The following is a 20,038-nucleotide window of genomic DNA, read 5'->3' on the forward strand; positions in this document are numbered from 1 at the left end:
ACAATATTGTTAAAACAGTCAATAGCATTCTGTAAATGAAAAGGTCACTTAAATGTTCTTGAAAAATTATTGTTGAAGTTATATTTTTTATATTTTTTATATTTGTTTAAGGTGCCTCCGTCGTGGCTTCATCATTGACAACACAACATGAAGACCATTTAAACAGTGGATCTGCGCCCTTCATAACACCATCATATGACACTAAACAAATTTACTCTATTACTTTTCTAAAAACATATATTTTTAAAATTTTATAACACCACAAAAAAAATTTTTTGCTTCCAGAATCTTTTGCATAACCTTGTAAATGCCTAATGTAGAAATAAAGTAGTTGAGTTTTTGTCACAAATTCTAATTTTCTAATCCTTATATCTTTGAAACGCAATGTCGTAGACCCTAGACAATTAAAACTTTAAATTCTGTTAAATCAAATAATTCAAAGTCTGAAATATCAAAGGTTTACACAACCAAGTTGCAAAGATATATGGATAAGAAAATTTGACCTTGTGTCAAAAAATAAAGGTTTAAAACTAAATTGTTATAATATCTTTTTGAAAGGTACCCATAAAACTGTGATCTAAGAAGTTATGGTTTAAAGTAGTCAAATGAACATGAAACACAGAAAGTGTGCAGTGTTCACAGGTCAAACTGAATTAGCAAGTTGGTTTTCAAAATACAGGAAGAATTAATTAAATATTTTTAAAAAGTATGAAAACACACCTGCAAATAATGAAGCAGGAGCAGGCTTGATTGCCATGTTAGACAACGTTTTAATATCGTATCCTGGCACCACTTTGGCAGGCAAAAATCCAGTTCCATTTATAACCTGAACAAACATGATTTCAATTGTTTAGAATTATTTTTCTAAATTTAAGGGAAAAATTATAATATAAAGAATTAAATTCTTTTAAATAATTTGTCTTAAAATACTAAACTTAGAAACATACTTTTTTTCCAACTTCGAATTTTTTTCCCTATTGTGGTTTATTAGATTATTCCTTTCAGATCGTAAAAAATTAAATTAAATTAAAAAATTAATCTTTCAGAGCTGAAAACTTTAGAAACTTTAGTTTTCAGCTCAGATCTTACAACACATCCATGTTGAATTAAACTCGATGTATTAGTAAAATATTTTATTATTTTCTTGCATACGATGTTCTTAAACCGACAATTTGTTGGCCGTTACGTGTCACTTCCCAAGTGAAATCTCTGAAATATCGGCGGCCAAATAAGCGTCTTTTAAAGTACATCGTACATAAATAATACAATATTATATTGGACGCTATGTACATCTAAATACTTACTGCTCCTATTTTATCTGGAGATGTAACATCCAGACGTTTTCCATTAGTTGAGGACATGAAGGAGGTTCCAGATTTATCCTAGATATTATTAAGGGGCATTTATTATGAAAATGCTTAAATCCACCAGTTTTAAGGTTTTCTGTAGTAATTTGAAAAAACTATATGAGACATTTTTTTAAAACTTATTCAGATTTCTTTGGTACAAAATTGCTAATTTAAGCAGAAAAACAAACTTATAAAAATAAAACAATTTTGGTTTCAAAATATTCGTTTTGAAACCCTTATCAACATGTTTATCAACAAATTAAAAAATCGACCTTCCCTTAAGATCTCTGTCCTTTTAATCGTCCATCCCTTAAGATCTCTGTCCTTTTAATCGACCTTCCCTTAAGATCTCTGTCCTTCTAATCGTCCTTCCCTTAAGATCTCTGTCCTTTTAATCGTCCTTCCCTTAAGATCTCTGTCCTTTTAATCGTCCTTCCCTTAATATCTCTGTCCTTTTAATCGTCCTTCTCTTAAGATTTCTGTCCTTTTAATCGTAAATTACTGAATGAGTTTTGATTTTTTTAAAATATTTTTCTTTTATAAATGTTGCTTCTAATTAGCTACTGTATATTTTTTCGATGAAATAGTTTCCCCCTTATTATTAATATTTTGATCTTAACAGATATATTTTGTTTCTGTTAATTTTCATTACTTTTCATGGCTAGATTTCAACTAAAAAAGGAATAGAAAAATTATCTGTAATAACTATATGATCGCAAAACTATCGGCAGATAATCAAGACCTTTCGGTTACATAAAATAAAAACAAATCAAAAACAATAATTATTTGGAAATTTTATAGAAAATAAACAGGGGTATAAAATTCCATTTCTAATATCAAATGGGATCGGGATTGAAAGTACATTTAGGGGCAGGAAAATACACTTTCTGTGTCATTGTGAACCTTGGCAAGTTTTCTGTGTATGTGTACTATACTTCAGAAATGTGGTCTGCATTTGGGGTGTTGAAGTTATTATTAGGAATCAATATTAAATTAATTATAAATAAATAATTAATTTAATAATAATAAATTATAATATACAGAAAAATAAACACCCCCTGCAGTATACAATCTGCAGTATGGTATATGACACAATTTAAATCAGAAAAAAATACCATTAACTGGAAAATAAACGACGATAAAAAACATTTACCTGAAAATACATTCTTCCTGTAATTGGGCTGTATCCAATAATGTTATGAACATACTGCTGAAGAACTAAAAAAACGTTTTTAACCATGCATGCAAGTCAATTTAAAAAAGAAAGTTAATAGCTAGCTTTTGTTAACCAATTGATAGTAAATAAGAGAACTGCTTAGATTAGATTAGTAAATTCCATGTTAGATTTAAATGTTATAATCTCTACTTTTGCCTAGTGTTCAATGAGATTTAACAGAAGTCCTAGTTTGAAAAAGGTTTAGAGACGTCAGTTTTAGGGGGAAGAAAATTTGAGTTTATTGCAGGTGTTTATTTCCTTTGTCATAATCAAAATATGCAAATATTTTTTACACTTTTTACTCTTTTACTCTCTGACTTAATTATCAAGTTATAAAAACTATGATTTATGTAAATTTTATTTTCGAAATAATAATTGCTTAGAGGGAGTGAAATTATAAATTTTTCGCGAACACTCCCTTTAAGGCCTGACTTGTAATTTATGTACGAAACCATGTAAGTATAAAAAATATAATTTAAGTTACTTACCAACAAATTTCTTTCCGTCTGCAGATGAATAACAAGTTGTTCCGTCTCTAAAAAAAATCTTTGTTGATAAATTTTGTTTAAAAAGATTTGTTGGAAAAGATTTGCCACAAATCTAATTATCTAATCCCTAAATCTTTGCAACACAATATTGTATACCTTCGATATTTAAAGCTATAATTTTTGTTAGATTAAATAATCTAAGTTCGAAGTATCAAAGATCACTTTGAGTTGCGAAGATATAGATATTAAAGAATTTGAGTTTGTGGAAAAGACTTAATTCCTTTAGTAGAAAAGTTAAAAAAGGGACAGTCGTTGACCCTCCATTACAAAAAAGAGGTTTATGTAGTTTTAAGCCTACAAAGTGTAATGTTTTATTATTGTTCACTCCTCTCTAAAAGTTCCATTATCCGAGCCGGTACAACATGTACTGATATGCAATCAGTCGTACTGTCAAGTCTTGACTACCCAGCTTAAATTCGACCAAACATGTTTTATACAAGAAATGTAGCCTGGCAAGATCTGCAGTGGTTATAATATTTAATATATAATTCACAATGCTCCTTAATACTTTCCCCTACTCCCGCCCCCCTACTGGGCTAAAACTGACCCCTTCCACCCCAGGAATAGAGTTTTAAATGTTACCTTGAAGGCATAATTTTTCCTAAAGGATCAACAGTTAGTTTAGAAAATACTGTTTCCTCCACACAACCAAATATTTTCAAGCTAAACAAAATAAAATGTTGTTATCAATGATTTTCTTTAATTTAAAAGCAAAGTAAAGTTAAAGAGATTAGAAAATTAGAATTTTCGGCAAGTCATCATGATTTCACTGTCTTTTAAAAATTTTAATTAAACATTTTTTATTGAAAATGTTGTTCTTACTTGTACATCTGAATAGCTTTTAGGTTTTCTGTCACATCATTTGTTGTTAGAACTACAAACCTAGGAACATTTTAATAAGAATAAAACAGTTCAAAAACATCTAACTTTGGCATTTTTGGGGAAACTTTATTTATCTTAGTTTTACATTTGGTGTAAGATTTTAGATGAAATAAAATCAATGTGTACAAAGAAATGTGTTAAGCTTGATGCCCATGTGATGTTACGCAATATGAGTATAAAAATCTCAATACAAATCTCACAAGAGGAAATTCTTTTATTTGGTGTGCCGTCTTTACTTTGTGTGTATTTCTAAACAACTAACTATAAAAAGATTTCAATTTCACATAATAAAGAAATTTTTAATTTTTAATCAAATTTGCTTATAACAACATCAAATGTACATTTTATTGCTTAAAGGGAGTCTCTGGCAATGTATGGTAGTTGAACTGAGGTTGTAGTATTTTAGAGTGATTTTGTAGGCTTCATTTGAACCTATCAGATGTTTTTACGGTGAATGTTTGTTCGGCAACCTAAAATCCTAATCGATTGTTCATTTTGGAGAGATGATTTTAGAAATCTATTTTTTTTAATGACGACCACGAAAAATGTTACAAAAATTCGACAGTAAACATATAAGTTGTTTAGGAACAGATTTCGAAATTAAAAATTAACTTTTACCAACGAAAATAACTAATCTTATTCAGTTATCAGTTTCTGTAATGTCTTGTGTTCACACACATTTTCTGTAGATTTCCTGCAATTGTTATTGAAAAGACGACAATTCTAGAAATTAAAGGAATCTGCGACAAACTCTGATTTTCTAATTCCTATAATTTTGCAACCCGTTTTCCAAGACCTTTAATATTTAAAACTATCATTTCTGTTAGATAAAATAGTCTAAGTTTGAAGTATCAAAGGCTTCCATCATCAGGTTGCATCATCAGGTTAGTAAATGCGAGTTTGTGGCAAAAACTCAATTCTTTTGTAAAGAATAGAAAGTTCAATGTAATGATGAAAAGGAAATAATTGATTCTAACATTAATTTATTGAAAAATGTCTATTGAGAAATGTATTCCTAAATATCCAATAGGGTTACTTTAAAGCTTTGTAATATTTTTTGTCGTTGATATTGGATAATTTAAAATAACGATTCTTAAAATCATCTCTCCAAAGTGGACTATCTTATATGAGGATTTTAAAAATTGAATTTGCAGTCTTGCTGAACATATATTCACCGCAACAACGTCTGATAGGTCTAAAACAAATATTAAAGAATTTATTTACTTTTTTGCATTCTTAGTTCAACTAACATTAATTGGCGGCCACTTCCTTTAAACGTTGTCTTCTTATTCCACAGCTTTATGGATTCTACTGTATGATGCTTACCTCAAAAATCTAGTAAGGATAGGGGCCCTGAAATCCAGTGTTGTATCAAATTTAATGATCGCTTCTTGTCCCCTAAGAAAATAGCGAAAAGTTTAATTTTAAATAAAAATCAATTAAAAAGTTTTGAGTAAGGGCTGAGAGTTAAAAATTCGAATTCATCTGCCCTCTCCTTATTACGATCTCCTAGTTTTTATTTAGAATTTGAAAAGCTATCAAAATATAATTTTAAAGTTTAATCTTGGACTGTCAGGCTCATTATATACTACTATACTACTGGCTGGACCCGTTAATACTTTTGTCAAAACGTTTGTTAAAAAAATTGGATATTATATTTCATATGAACCTTAATCTGAAAAGTGGCAATCTTAACAAGTGCTTAATTTTTTACAGTTTCGTTCATTCTATATACGACGAAAGATATAAATAAAGACATCTTACTCATCCTTGTCAGTATTGTAGTAAATCAAACACAAAACATTTTTACAGAATTTAACGTTGATTCACAAAAATTTCCATTTGATAACAGAACCTTACTGATCCAATAAAAGGATTTTGTCTTAAATTCAAAAAAAATATTCAGAAAGTTTTAGAGAATGCCATCTGACAACTTAGTCTAATTCTATTGGTATTTACTTTTCAAAATGCGTGAACAATCCTTTAAAGGGAGGGACCGGCTATGTAAGGTAGTTGAACTAATTCTAAAACGTATCCACCCCCAATGTAGGAGTTTTGAACATCGAATTTGCGCTCAAACTCAGGATTTACAGATCTTTAAAACGTTTAATATGTCTCAAATGAATCCGAAAGAAGCTTTCCACAACACTGCATACTCAGTTCAACTACCTTACATAGCCGGTCACTCCCTTTAAAGGAAACTCTAAATGAACCTGGTAAATGTATGTCCGTTATAGCTTGTATCAATCCGTAGTAGTTTAGGAGCTCTGCTTGAGGCCGGAGACTGGACGGAGATCTTGTTAATCCGTCGGATGGTCAGCAGATCAACCTCAATCCAGTTCTTATCCACAAACTCAGATCCAGTCCTAGTTAGACCAAACTTTTATTTTTTTATCAACAGAAGCATGATCGACGGTTGAGATCTATCTAAGAACAACATTTGTCTCAAAAAAGGTTAAACAATTCTTCCTGAACCGATATTGATTCATAAAACCTTCATTTTATGCATACGTTGGTCTTAGATAGTTATCAAAGATTAAAGATGACATGTTTGTGGGGCACCCTGTATAGTAGTTTGTAAATGGCGAACGAAACAAAAATATTTCAAACTTTATTATTTAATGTATTCAACATCTGCAGTATGAAAAACTCAAACTATAAAAAGATTAAATTAGAATTTGAGGATAGTCCATCAGGCCTTTTAGTCTCAAGGATTATTAATGATTTCATTGTTAATGGAGTTAATAAAACCATGCAATTTCTTATTTATGCATGACTAGGGCACGGCAATTTTGAAATCTTGGATTTTAGTCTTCACTTTCCACCAAATGTTTAGTCATTTGACTGGCAGATACCAACAAGCCTGATTTTGTTTCGATTCAACCCGGATATAAATAACTCGAAATTAGTTTTGCGTGAGGAAGTCAAGTGTATAGAAATAATGAGCAGATGAAAAAGTTCATAACAATATTACTGTCGGATTTCTTATTCCTTGTTAAGTTAAGATGGGAGTAGGGAGGAGATGAAATTTAGTTTTATCTTTATACCTGATAGGAACCGTCCAGGACATATTTAAAGTTAGAATATTAGCGGGAGCATACAGTGGTTCCCAACCATATCTGAAAAAAAAAATTGGTTTCCATCAAAATATCGAATTTTACACAAAAAGAAAGGGCTGCGAAAGAAGGGTTAATTTTTTAGAGCAAAATGAAATGCTGCTCCATATTTTAAAATCAAAACTCAAATATCTGAATTTGAAAAACATTGTATTGGCCTTTTTCCAACTTTTGAATTATTAAAAATTGTTCAGGTCGTTTTTATTTTGTGTGATTTTTTGTACTTTTTTATTTACCCAGAGAGTTTTTTAGCAACATAAAGAAAATTGTTGGACAATATTGTGATAAAGTTTCCTTGTAGCTGACCTTCTTATAACGAATCTTATTTCATCTATACCTAGCCTGATTTGACTAAAATCTAGCCTGATTTTATGTATGACTAGCATGAATGTACCTGTAGCTAGCCTGGATGTACCTGTATAGCTAGCCTTAATGTACCTATAGCAGCCTAAATTTACCTGTAAATAGCATGAATTTACCTATGAATAGCCTGACTTTACCTGTAGTTAACCTGAATTTACCTGCAACTAGCCTGAATTTACCTGTGGCTAACCTGAATTTACATGTATTTAACCTGAATTTACCTGTAAATATCCTGAATTTACCTGTAAATATCCTGAATTTACCTGTAAATATCCTGAATTTACATGTATTTAACCTGAATTTACCTGTAAATATCCTGAATTTACCTGTAGCTGGCCTGAATTTGTAGATTCGGATCCAAAATATCAATCTGCTTCATACAATCTAAACAACATTGATTATTTCAATGGACCTGCTTTAAAATTAAACTATAGTTCAGGTTATTATTATAGTTATACCAACTAAGATTATTTTAAAACGTAGATATCCTTTAAAGAAACTAAATACTTGCTGCAAACTCTTACTTTTAACCCTATCTCTGCTGGGGTACTTGAAAACCAGGATATGCTGGGATGTCCAAATATGACAAATGATACATCATTAAAAAGCTCTTGTGCTCTACTTTTAGAATCTGCCATAAAAATCGCAAATTTGCAAAAATTGAATTTTTATCGCAAAATCCAGTTATATAGTAAAAATGTTTGCAAAAAAAATTTGTCCAAAAAATGAAAAATTATACTTTTTTGAAAAGCCCTTGACCATGCCATTTCAAATATGCAAAAAGTTTTCAAAATTTTAACCTAACCTGATTTTTAATCAAGAAAAACTAAAAATGTGCAAATTTTCCTTTGACAGGTTGTTTGCAAAAATCTGCAATTTTTTCGCAAAACTTGTGCAATTCGTTTCCAAAAAGCTAAATTTTATCAAAATCTGACAAGTGGAAGTGGGTCAAAACAAAGATTTAGTTTGTTACAGGAAAAAGCAGTCATTCAGGCAGTGTGGCTGAGGACTCAGGCAGTTAGTATTAAAGCCCGGTTTTAGACCTTAAAGGAGGGCTTTGGGTATGTAGGAAAAGTCAGAAAATTTCAACAGCCTCAGACCAATACTTTTTGAGTTATGTAAAAAAACTACAGGGGGGGGGGGGGCAAATTGCCCCCCCCCCCCCAGCAGGAATAGGGTTAAAAACTTTAAATCCTTATCTTTGCAATCTGATATAAATTCTGCAATGCAATTTTTGAAATATCAAAGGTTTACACCATCAGACAGGGTGCTTAAATGTTAGGATTAGAAAACTAGGGTCTTGGGGACGAATTTTTCAGGTAACAAACGGAAGTTTTTTTAAAAATTTTTATAATTATTAGAAAACTAATACGGTCACTTGAACGTTTGGTCAGTTTAACCAAACATTGGAGAACAAATGTGAAAGTATTGTTTTTCGCAGAGTTCAAAATTTTAAGTTGAAGCTTAAAATTTCTGTAAAAAAATGACATCAGGGTTAAATTAAATCCAATCCCAGACACATATGTTACATACTTAAAATGGGTTTTATGAATACGTAAGCACTTTCCAGAGTATCATGATTGATTGATAGAAAATGATGAGAAACTACGGGCATTTCAAGGGTTTGAATTTGGTAGATTTTGATGAGTTAAATATTTAATTTTGAAGTCGCAAGCAGCCTCCAAGCTAAACACTTACCATTTAAAGTGAAATGTTTTATTCTTTAGTTTTTAACTCAGTATTACCTCCAAAACTGGATGTAAAGTCAGCAACTTCATAATTAGACAATGTTGTTGGTTTGTATTTATCCTGAAGTCCGGATATAAGAAGAGGATATCCGAAATGGTAGGACACCTCACCAAGTGCATAAGCCTTAAACACCAAATGGTAAATTCAGATTAAAATACAGTCTCGACCCAGCTAGGGTGAAACGTTTATCTGAATTTTTACTGCAGAAAACTAGTATTTCATTTGAAATGCTTAGGGATGTTTATTGAATTTGTTAAAAACTAAATCCGAAAAATTGGCCTCCAGAAAAGGTTTTAATGAAAAAAATCAGTACCATTTGTGCAAATGGAGAAATTCTAAAATCTTTTTAATTTCTTTCCCCCGGTCAAAAGAAGTGGTTTACAATAATTGAAAAATAAATTTTTCTTTAAGTAACCTGATTTCTAGTCAGAGCTGAAAACTTTAGAATGGGATATCCTTAATCCTACTCGGTTAATTAATCTTGAGAATAATAACAAGAGGAGAACAAGCCTTATTTAATCTGGATATTAAGAAAAAGAGGAGATCACACATTGATTTCAGTATCCACCATTCTAAAGTTTTCAGCTAAACTAAAAGTCTAAACTTCTAAATTTCTAATTTGGTAAACTGACCATGACAGTTGAGAGATACTCCTTTACTCCAGGTCTTCTTTTCTTTAGAGGATCAACAGTTACAGAGAAGTTTACCTCGATAACATCAGGAAACAAGATACCGGTAGGGAACTAGGATTATTATCATCATTATCATTAACGTTATCATTATCATTATCATTATTATTATCATTATCATTATCATTACCATTATCATTATCATTATCATTATCATTATCATTATCATTATCATTATCATTATCATTATCATTATCATTATCATTATCATTATCACTATCATTATCATTATTATTATTATTATTATTATTATTATTATTATTATTATCATTATTATTATGATTGTCGTTAATACTATCATATATCATACTATCATAATTACCATAAATTTACATTTGATTATATAACTTACAATGATGTCAAAATATGAGCCCTCTCTATTTTCTTGATTAGGAACAAATACTTCTATTGGTAGTCCAGTATAGTTCGTCATAACAACATCCTAAATTTAGAATATTAAAGATGTCATCGTATTAAGTAGGGTTATGCGCATTCTATCTTTTTTAATCCATTTGTTAACAGATAGAAAGAACAACGAAAGGATAGCAGGCTTATTGTTTAAGAAACAGTCATTTTTAACACATTTTAATTTTAATTATGTAGACAAGGAAAGGTTTGGAATCAATGAGGAAATTATTTTACCTTTCCGGTCACAAACCCAGTATATTCATCAAGTAAAACTCTGTATTTTGCTGGAAATCCCTCACCTAGAATATTTACAGTCAATTATTAATACATCTCAAACCTTTACATTCTTAAAAATGTTAACAAGATGCATTGAAAAACGTTCTGAACTTAAAGAATTAACATCACAGACCACAGTATCAAAAATATTATTTCTTTTATTGCAATTTAAAAATGTTACCTAGTGATGTATTTTTATGCTTTACTAATGAAGTTAAAGGAACAGATTCCCTAGAAATATTAAAAAATATTATTTTTTTTGTGATTTTGAGAATTAAGCATTAAAAATTGGCCTGTGCTATTTTTTAATAACCAATAAAATATTTGATTAAAGGAAGGGTCATTAGCTGTAAATTCTTAAAATATATTCCAACATTTGCTTTGAAAAAATGATAATATGAAAGGGCGGTCAAAACATGTTTTTATTAATATATTTGGCAGAAAATTGAATCAAATATTTGCCTATTGTAAAAAATTACCCTTGTGTATAGATTTTGTCCGGTAAATCATTGGTTTTAAGCTTTAACTCTAATTCAGGTCTACTCTTATTTATTCGATCAGCAACTGTTGTCTGACGCAAAACCATGATTTCACATGTACCTAAACAAATTTGCGGGTTCAAACATTCACTACTTAGAAACTTAGGAAATCGTTAGAATTACTATAATAGTAAAAGAGAATTATTAAAGCCAATTAAAGTTGAGATTTAAGTTGTTTGTACGTTCCAGACCCATCAGCTAAGGCTGGGGTTAATAAATCTTGTAAAGACATGATTATTAAAGATTACCAAGGAAAGTTTAGGTTTACAATGGTATAGGTAAAAGCGATAATACTAATTTTTCGGATTTTGATGATGATTTTTCCACAATCAATTATAGGTAATATATAATTTGTTTGTGCTTATGGAACCCCTCAGCCAAAGCTAAGGTTAATGTATCTTGTCACAGTGGATATTGGACGATTTCATGCATTAACTATTGGCTCTGTCTAATTAAAAAGTTCAGATCTTTGTCTTTTAAAAAATCTTACCTGCGGTGATATCATCTCCTATCTGAACACTAAGTTCTACATAATGTGATGATCCATCAATGGTAAGAGGATGATCTGATATCTCAACCCAGACATAAACATCAAACGTTTGCCTAAACGGTGGTAAAAATGCGCCGTTCCAATTATGGTCCATATCTGAAATCAAACATCAATAACTCTTGAATCTTCTTTTTTTTACCTAAATATACTCTCTCTTCATTTGGCCTGAGTATTTTTTAAAAATCTCTGTTTTCAGGTCTAAATATTCATTCATCTTTTAATAAAGTTTAAATAAGACCTTACTAAAAAAACATATTAATAACAATATATTTTTAAATCTACTTCACTTTTTTTGGTAGCTTGGTTATCTTATTTAAAACAAAGTAAATAAAAACCTCGGATAGATGGATGAAAAGGATCTATTTACCTGAACTTGTAATGTATCCGAGATCTGCATAAATGTGATCACGTTGCATATGGGTGAGAAGCTCACCACTCTTATTTGCAACAACATCCAGCGTTCGCTCAAAATCCATATAATTATTGACTCCCATTATATTATCGCCAATTTGCATTAGATTGTAGTCTCCAAATTGCAGGGATTTCAAATGCAGAACAGCCCTGCCAGCCACCACCGGGGCTTGAGCGAGCAGCTAAATATATTTTCTTCATTTAAGATAAAAGTTATGATATTCATGTCACTATTGAAAATGCTAATGCTCTTGGGGCCAAAAATAAAGAATTTAAACCGAGGGGCTGAACTTCCAAAACGGGTTCTCAAATCTCAAAACACTGAGTACAATTTCAAGTGGAACCAATTATGTTTGAGCCACGGCTCAAATTCTCAGCCTCTAGCTGGATACTTTGAATTAGAAAAATTTCTCCTTGAAAGTCTAATTGCTGTTTAAGCTTTGCTATACAAATCTCTGTTGAGAATAGATATTTCCTGACAACCGATGAGTACCTGAGTTCGTAAAGTTGCGTTGTACGGAAATCTGATTCCAAATTTGCATTGTACAGTTTCTCTTACGTCACCCATTGTCATGTAAGTGGTGAGTTTTGGTCTTTCGAAAAACCTGAAACAATACTGACTAGAATCAGATTCGGTTCTTCAACAAATGTCAGCGCTTTTTAAACATAGTTATTTAGAATTTGGCCAAATCAATTTGTACAATCTCTATTTTTTAGAAAGCTGCAAAGTTTGAAGGAAAGGCTCAATTCCTTTCAAAGCTTTTACAATACAAAGAAAAATTAATAATGAGGTTATTAGCATAGTTAGCATATGCATTGTCCAGTTTTGTACTTGGTTCATGCGAAATAAAATATTTTGCAAACTTACGCATCTAAGGACCGTCTTGCTTCAGTATAGTTAGTGGCTGGGTTATTCAACTCTGTCATCTCAGCAACCTAATCAATCATTGATAAGTTACACTGATAAATAAACAACTCTGAAAGTTAGTCATCAAATTTTTAGACAGACTCTACTGTAGTGTCACATCCCCTTGAACTTTCGTTGTATCCCACCAACTCACTTCTTCAGGGGGGGGGGACTTAATTGTTTTAGAGGTTCAGGATTCCGTAGCCAGGGGGCAACTGGCTACTACAGTAAATAATTTACAAATCAAGGGTTACATAGAAAATTTTCTGTTAATTTTCGTTTTGTCTGTTAACTATTACCAAACTAATTTTGGCATTTATAAATGTTGTTTTAAAGTCTCCATTTGTTTACATAAAAACTAAAAATTTTGTTATTTTTTCTGATTTTTGGATTTATTTCCGCAAAACTTTCGAGGAGTCATTTGAAATACCACAAAAAAGTGGGCCAGTCTGTTCAACCGTTTTGAGGTTCATTAGATAAAAAAATGTGCAATTTGTTTTACATAATTAAATTACTTTTAGAGTAAAGCTGGTTTTTATCTCTCTATCTTCATCCCAGAAATATAGAAGAAAATCAAGTTTAATTTCAGTGCCAGGAGCAGCTAGTTTGTCAGCCCTCACACTCAACTCAAATACAATCTAAAAAAATATATTTGTAAGTTTCGAAATTTTGTCATCAATGACATTAGCCTTATCCTCAATCTTTTGCACCAAGATAGAAATGCGAAGTGGTATCAGGAAAAACAAGATTTGTTCATTATATTAAAAGAAATGGTTATGTTTATTTAATTATTATAATTTACAAGAAAAGGTATGATTTCAACATTTTTGTCAGATGGGTTCCTTACAATTTCTAGCACTTATTTCTAGCACTTTAAATCACCATCAAAAACGGAAGGGTTAAAAAAATATTTTAAAAAATATTTTTAATTATTTTTACTTGGTTTTCTTTAGGTTCTGGAGAAACTGGATAACTAAGAATTCTTCCCATATCAGTCTGTATGCTTTCATAAAACTCAACAGTTCTAAAATAAATGAAATTAGCTTTGTGAAAGATGTCATGCAAACATATTTATTTACGGTGGTAATTTCGCATTGGCCGTATGTCTAAATTTATCCATATGTTACATATAAGATGCATGTATAAAAATTTAAAGGGAGGGGAAGGGGGTTCTAAAAAGCGTTCCCTAGGACAGACCCAAGTGATGTTAAGAATTGTCATGAATTCTCAGATTTAATCTATGAGATCAAGTACGGAAAATTGGCCTTAAACTCAAATTAGTCAAATTAGATGTACATAGAAACACAGTATCACGGGATTTTAATGAAATAACTTTGTTGAATCAATGGGAGATTAAGTCAGGTTTTATTTGAATTATATCAATAATATACAAATTCATTTAACAGATGCGCAATTTGAATAAAAAGTGATATTTAACTATATCCAAAGTGTTTCATTTTAATTGTAGAAGCTTGCGCTTTGCCGAGTAGCCTTAGCCGCATAGAACCAGAGTCCTCTGCATTCAAGAGTCTGCTCCATGTACACAGGAATAGCAAGGGATGTAAATGTAATCCGCCGTCTTTGCAATGAGGACAGAGATCAGGAACTAAAGGGAATCGGTTTAATATAATATATATAAATCATGCAGTGTCGACATACATTACATCAGATAAATGAGAGTTGTGGCATCTGTATATATCCAATGTACACAGATTAGAGCCCGTTCTCCCTAGATCCATTCTCTCAATAGATAGTGGTCGTGAAGTTCACGTTGTTTGGGGAACGATAGTTTGGCCGCTAGATGTCTCTCGTATGAATTATCTATCTATCAGATAAGAATTTTGCATGAGACATCTAGCGGCAGTGGCGCAACTAGCACTTTTGTGAGGGGGGGGGCGAAATAAAATTTTGTGGGGCAATTCCAGGATGTGAAGTAAAAGAAAACAGTATTTTTAATTGTTGACTGGTTGGCTCTGTACTTAAAAATATACAAAATTCTTAAAATATCCATGGCTTGTTCTTGTGTTTAAAAAATATTTACCTTCCAACAGCTTTAAAATGAACGACACTATTAAATTAAACATGTGTGGGAAGCCCCAAAAAATTCAGCTCCTCTAGTGTCTTTTCATGTATTGTTTAAGTGTCTCTTAGTCACTATGGCTTTGTCAAATTCACTATGTATATAAGTCCCTTATTACAGTCTACACCAATTTTTGTGTAATTCATCCACTAGTCATATCTGTCCACTTTACACTATACTATGTATACTGTATAGTCTCTTAATCGTAGGTCTGTGCAGTCCTAAGTATTAAATAGTTCCTGGCAGTACTTGACTAAATATTTCGTCTGTCTATAAGCCATAATAGTCATTGTTTTCCAGGTATGGGTCTTACTCTGTTTTCCTCTTATAGTCTGCAAAAGTTCTAATAGTCTGATATAATCCTTATTATATTTCTTGTTATTTTTTCTTCATTGACGAAATTTGATAAAAGATGGTCCACAATCATGATCATGATGGAGTCAAATGAGGGGGGGGGGGTAACTTCACGACCACTATTTAAACATTGGATGGAGAGAGTGGGCTCCATTGGGGTGTGAACAGTAGACAAGTTATTTATTCTATACCATAGCATGAAACAATTGCTGGTTAAAATGGCAAATTGAGAAGTTGTACGAACATAAGTTTGGAAAATCATCCTACACGGGCACAATTTTATTTCTCCGAAACATTAGAGCTTAAACCAAGGTAAAATATGTATTATATTTCAATTTATTTACGTTTCTAAAGTTGTTGAAAAATTAATATTTTTGCAACAAAGCTAGACTATACATCCTCCCCCTCATGAGTAGATAATTTTCAAAATTTTTCAATATTTTTCGTGAAAAAGATGGACGGCTAGGCCAAGGGATGCAGATCTTGTCTTAAAGAATGTAAAACAGGTTCAAAATTGAAATCATCTCAATCAAAGCAATATTCCAAAAAATTTTCATAAGATACAGAAAGGGCGGATAGATTTATTTACATTATGAATTTATAGTTAAAATTTTTTGGAAGAAAATTACCACATTTAATTTAAGAGTCACATAAAATTACTTCACATCAAAGACTTTGCTAATTATAAAGACGAGGCGTTGGAAATTTATCCATGAAATATCTATACTTTAATTCTCGTAATTATCATGTGTGCTCGTAGCAATGATACTAGTGCAAGATCTTGCATATTCCCAATGTGTTAATCATGAGAAATGCAATGCCAGAATATCTAGATTATATTTTTAATTCTTGTAAGTATCATGTGTAAAATATATGAGATATCACAGAAGAACTTTGTGTTTCATTTTTAATAGACTTGCAAAATCACAACACTTGGTGGCTCTGCTCATCTGTTAGAAACTAAACGTTTATTGTAGTAGAATGAAATATTTTAATTGACATACATTTTTCAGATAATAACAAGCATGAACAAAGAATAGAAAAGTTTCACACTGAATTTTAGATATAACAAGGAAGGGATGTTCATGTAATTATGACAAAAACATAGATGACCAATAATATTGTAGACTTAAAATATCACTATATAAATATGATCATTTAAAGTTTACATGTTCAATCGATGTTTAATGTAAAAGATATAAACTAAAATGTTTAGTTTCTAAACATTTTGTAATGATAAAAAACTGTTAGTATTTTCTATATTATATATTTTCTATTAACCAAACCCTACTTAGATGTTGTAAGTTTATTACCCAACAGTGTCATTTTTCATCCCAGCAGAAGCCGTCCATGTCCACTCAGTCGCTTCTATAGACTTTGGTCGCAGACAAGGAAAGTTTAGACCTTTCTATAAAGGAACACATGTTACAGAAATCATTTAGAATATGGGTAATTAGTGATATCTCTGAAAAAGGAAGACTACTTTTCGAATCAAGTATAGCTTTAAACTGACCACTGAGTATGGGACACAGTAATTGTGCGTTCTAATCAGACACATTTTAATTGATTAGGGATTAGATAAATGTCCATGCAGTAAAACTACATCAAACAACTGCTGTAAAGTTGTCTTCATATTCCATTGTGTTTTGGTATATACATATATATTGGTTAATATCACTGTATTACACTAACACTTATATGCACTGTAATAAACTAACATACCTGATATGCACTGTAAGAAATAAACATACCTGATAAAAACCAAAAGCACACCAATGGATATATTTTCCGAATGTAAAATCTTTGTTCACTGCTTTGAATTGAACATAACCATTTGTATCTGGATAATTAATTACAAAACGGATTTGTTTACACATGCCCTTTACAAGGTCAAATGTGCCATCTACAGGCACTACTTGGATAGGTATAGTTGAAGGTGCAGGTTTGAGTGGAGGCTGAAATATAAAAAAAATAAAATATAATTTAAGGGACTGTAAGCGTAATTTCAGGTGACCCTCCATGCAAAGATGGCAATGTCCAATCACAACCTTAATCTAATCAAAAATGTGGAAGATATCGGCGTTTTTCTGTCTCGAATCTTCATTGCTTCTTATTAGTAAGAAATGGACAAAAAACCCGCAAATAAAAAGAAACAGTTAAAAGAAACAGAACATAGATTTATTATTCCTACGAGATTAGACAAAGTTTTTAAAGGTACTATTGTAAATCAGGCATTGCCATCTTTGCATGGAGGGTCGCAATTGAAATTAAGCCTACACTCCCTGAAAGGATTTTAAAGGATTTTAAAAAGGATTTTACCAATTCAGGGTCAATGTTATAGTTCAGGGTTTCTGTGGACGCTGCCATAGTTTTTTCGTAGTTGGCCATTGTAGTTTTCAAACTGACAGTTTTTGGAAGCAATCCATTGACAGGAGCAGCTCCAGAGAAATACCGATTTTCATAAACTACAGTGAATTGTATTGTATCATCATCTACTGGGCCCTCAAAATCAGTATGACCAGTTCCTAAGAAAAACTCATTAAATGATTATGGTTAAAAATGTTGTGTAAAAAGTTTTGTTACCCCAATTATACAGCTGCATAAATGCCAATGAAGACTCTGGGTAACCGATAACAACGGATGAAGTATTGTGTGGAGTAGGAGTTCCCTTATTAGGATCTCTTGCACAGGGGTAGTTGCTTCCGATATGAGATAGAGTTATTGCACAAACTCTCATGTCTTCAGCTGAATTATAAATCATCCATTTCAAAACTTTTTTTATTTTATACAGACTTAAATGTTAAAAATACTATTTAGATTGATAACTAAGAGAACATATGAAGAGTTTTAGAATGTCAAATATAAGCAATTACTGTTTAAATTACTGTTATGTTTAAATTAAAACGGTTAATCCAAATACTCACATGGTTCTGATAAAGTGAAGTTAAAGCTACTGCGAGTTCCTCTCTCCAATTTGAGATTGAATTTCATTTCATATAACTTTAACCTAGATGTATATTTATTTTAAAACCTTAAACTTTGGAGTGAAAATAGAGTGAAAATAACTTCTATTTTATAAATCAAAAATGTGACTTGGGGTAAAATATTTATACCGTCTTAATAAATGATTTTTTGATTTAGTACAGTTATGCCTACTGGGAAAGTTCTTGTTTGTAGATATGTTATCTGCTAAAGTTAAGCATTTTGAATTGATTATTTTTTGATTGCAAACTTTTGTACCTGAGAAACTCCTTTTTACAGACAGTCTTTTACATAAAATATTCGTCTTTTGATTTCCATGTTTATTGGGACACTCTGTGACCCAATCTTTTTGAGTTGGCACAGAAATACTGTGACAAACGCAGGGAAAATGAAAATCCTCCGTTTAAATGTTTAAACTTAGTTTTTTATTTTGTTTAAAATAAATAAATTTTTATCATTTGCTTCCAACCTTGATTGTGTCTCATTTACTTTTGTTACTAGTTTTAGTCTTGGGTTCTTTACAGGGTCTTCCACTTGGTCAGCTACAAAAAAAATAAATACTTATAGAAAAGAGATTCATTTTTAACAATTTTTTATATTAATTTCTTATTCCTAACTTTTTTAGTTCAACCACATGGAACTCATTCAAAAATATATGATAAAAATTTTCACAATTGAAAAACATTAATTTTTCTGTTTAATTTTTAATAAATTTTAAACTGCACTTGAACTATTTTGATTTGAAATTGACTGGCTTTTAAAAATTATTCTTCTGTGAACGTGCTGCCTTCATATTTAAAGTTAATTCCGAAAATAATATGAATCTTAATATAAACCATAGTTTGATTTTGTAAATAACGACGTAGAAAAAAATTTTAAACGAAACAATCGTTTCCAATACTTGGTCGTTTTTTAAAACAATAGTTTTTGATAAGTATCGTTAAAAAAAAGTATCCAGTAGTTTTGTTTTGTTTTAATTCGTCGTTTCCTTAACAAAGGTAGGTCTTTTTTATTTTAGACGATCTTTCCTTAAAAACTACGGTTTTTCGTTTGTTTCTAACAATTATGAACAACTCTACTTACCATCTCTCATACAAGCAAACTCAAATGATCCATCTGGATACAACCAGGGCTTTAGATAGAATGTAGGATTGCCAGCCAAGTAAGTCCCCGGTTTAAAGTTTACAGGTTGCAGCATCAGATTATTCCCAATCTTCACATCCCAATAATACCCCAAGAATGGTTTAAACAAACCATCTTCGTCAACATCAATTGGAGCCTTCGAATGTCCCCATACGATTCCCACTGTATCATTTGTGAACTGTACAATTTCTGCACCAGTAGCAACATATCCAGAAGATTTTCCAAACTGATCCATCAAATTAAACAGAAAGGCTTGGAAAGCATTAAAGTCTTCTCTTGTGTGAAGCTCAACCAGATAAGAATCTGAAACGGTTGATAGATTAAAATTTATGAATGTATTAACATGTGAACATTTACATATTTGTACAAACCCAAGAGCTTTACACTTGGGTTGGGGTGGGGGTATCAACTGGTTAGGGCCTCCCCCTCCCTTGTAAGTCTAAAAGTTAGCCAATCAGAACCAGATAATTTAAAGT

The 20,038-nt window shown here is 31.1% G+C and overlaps 1 protein-coding gene across 1 annotated transcript in view; it reads right to left on the reverse strand.

The window, feature by feature from the left end:
* Nucleotides 1-78: 78 nt before the first annotated feature.
* The window catches only part of LOC111714589 (uncharacterized), a gene marked incomplete at its 5' end in the record, with an annotated part of 28,095 nt that continues 8,135 nt past the window's right edge, over nt 79-20,038 (reverse strand). The window contains 30 exon segments of the mRNA XM_023489728.1: nt 79-201; nt 721-826; nt 1,305-1,382; nt 2,503-2,567; nt 3,054-3,100; nt 3,696-3,776; nt 3,936-3,995; nt 5,322-5,393; nt 6,209-6,361; nt 7,043-7,114; nt 7,801-7,858; nt 9,220-9,346; nt 9,856-9,966; nt 10,265-10,354; nt 10,555-10,619; nt 10,778-10,827; nt 11,076-11,196; nt 11,626-11,781; nt 12,053-12,278; nt 12,590-12,701; nt 12,965-13,032; nt 13,519-13,641; nt 13,943-14,027; nt 16,751-16,845; nt 17,189-17,392; nt 17,757-17,962; nt 18,021-18,182; nt 18,362-18,444; nt 18,889-18,961; nt 19,503-19,865. Coding sequence (XP_023345496.1) covers nt 107-201; nt 721-826; nt 1,305-1,382; nt 2,503-2,567; nt 3,054-3,100; nt 3,696-3,776; nt 3,936-3,995; nt 5,322-5,393; nt 6,209-6,361; nt 7,043-7,114; nt 7,801-7,858; nt 9,220-9,346; nt 9,856-9,966; nt 10,265-10,354; nt 10,555-10,619; nt 10,778-10,827; nt 11,076-11,196; nt 11,626-11,781; nt 12,053-12,278; nt 12,590-12,701; nt 12,965-13,032; nt 13,519-13,641; nt 13,943-14,027; nt 16,751-16,845; nt 17,189-17,392; nt 17,757-17,962; nt 18,021-18,182; nt 18,362-18,444; nt 18,889-18,961; nt 19,503-19,865 — 3,407 coding nt within the window.

Source organism: Eurytemora carolleeae, unplaced genomic scaffold (assembly GCF_000591075.1).
Source record: "Eurytemora carolleeae unplaced genomic scaffold, Eaff_2.0 scaffold1607, whole genome shotgun sequence".
NCBI classification, from domain to species: domain Eukaryota; kingdom Metazoa; phylum Arthropoda; class Copepoda; order Calanoida; family Temoridae; genus Eurytemora; species Eurytemora carolleeae.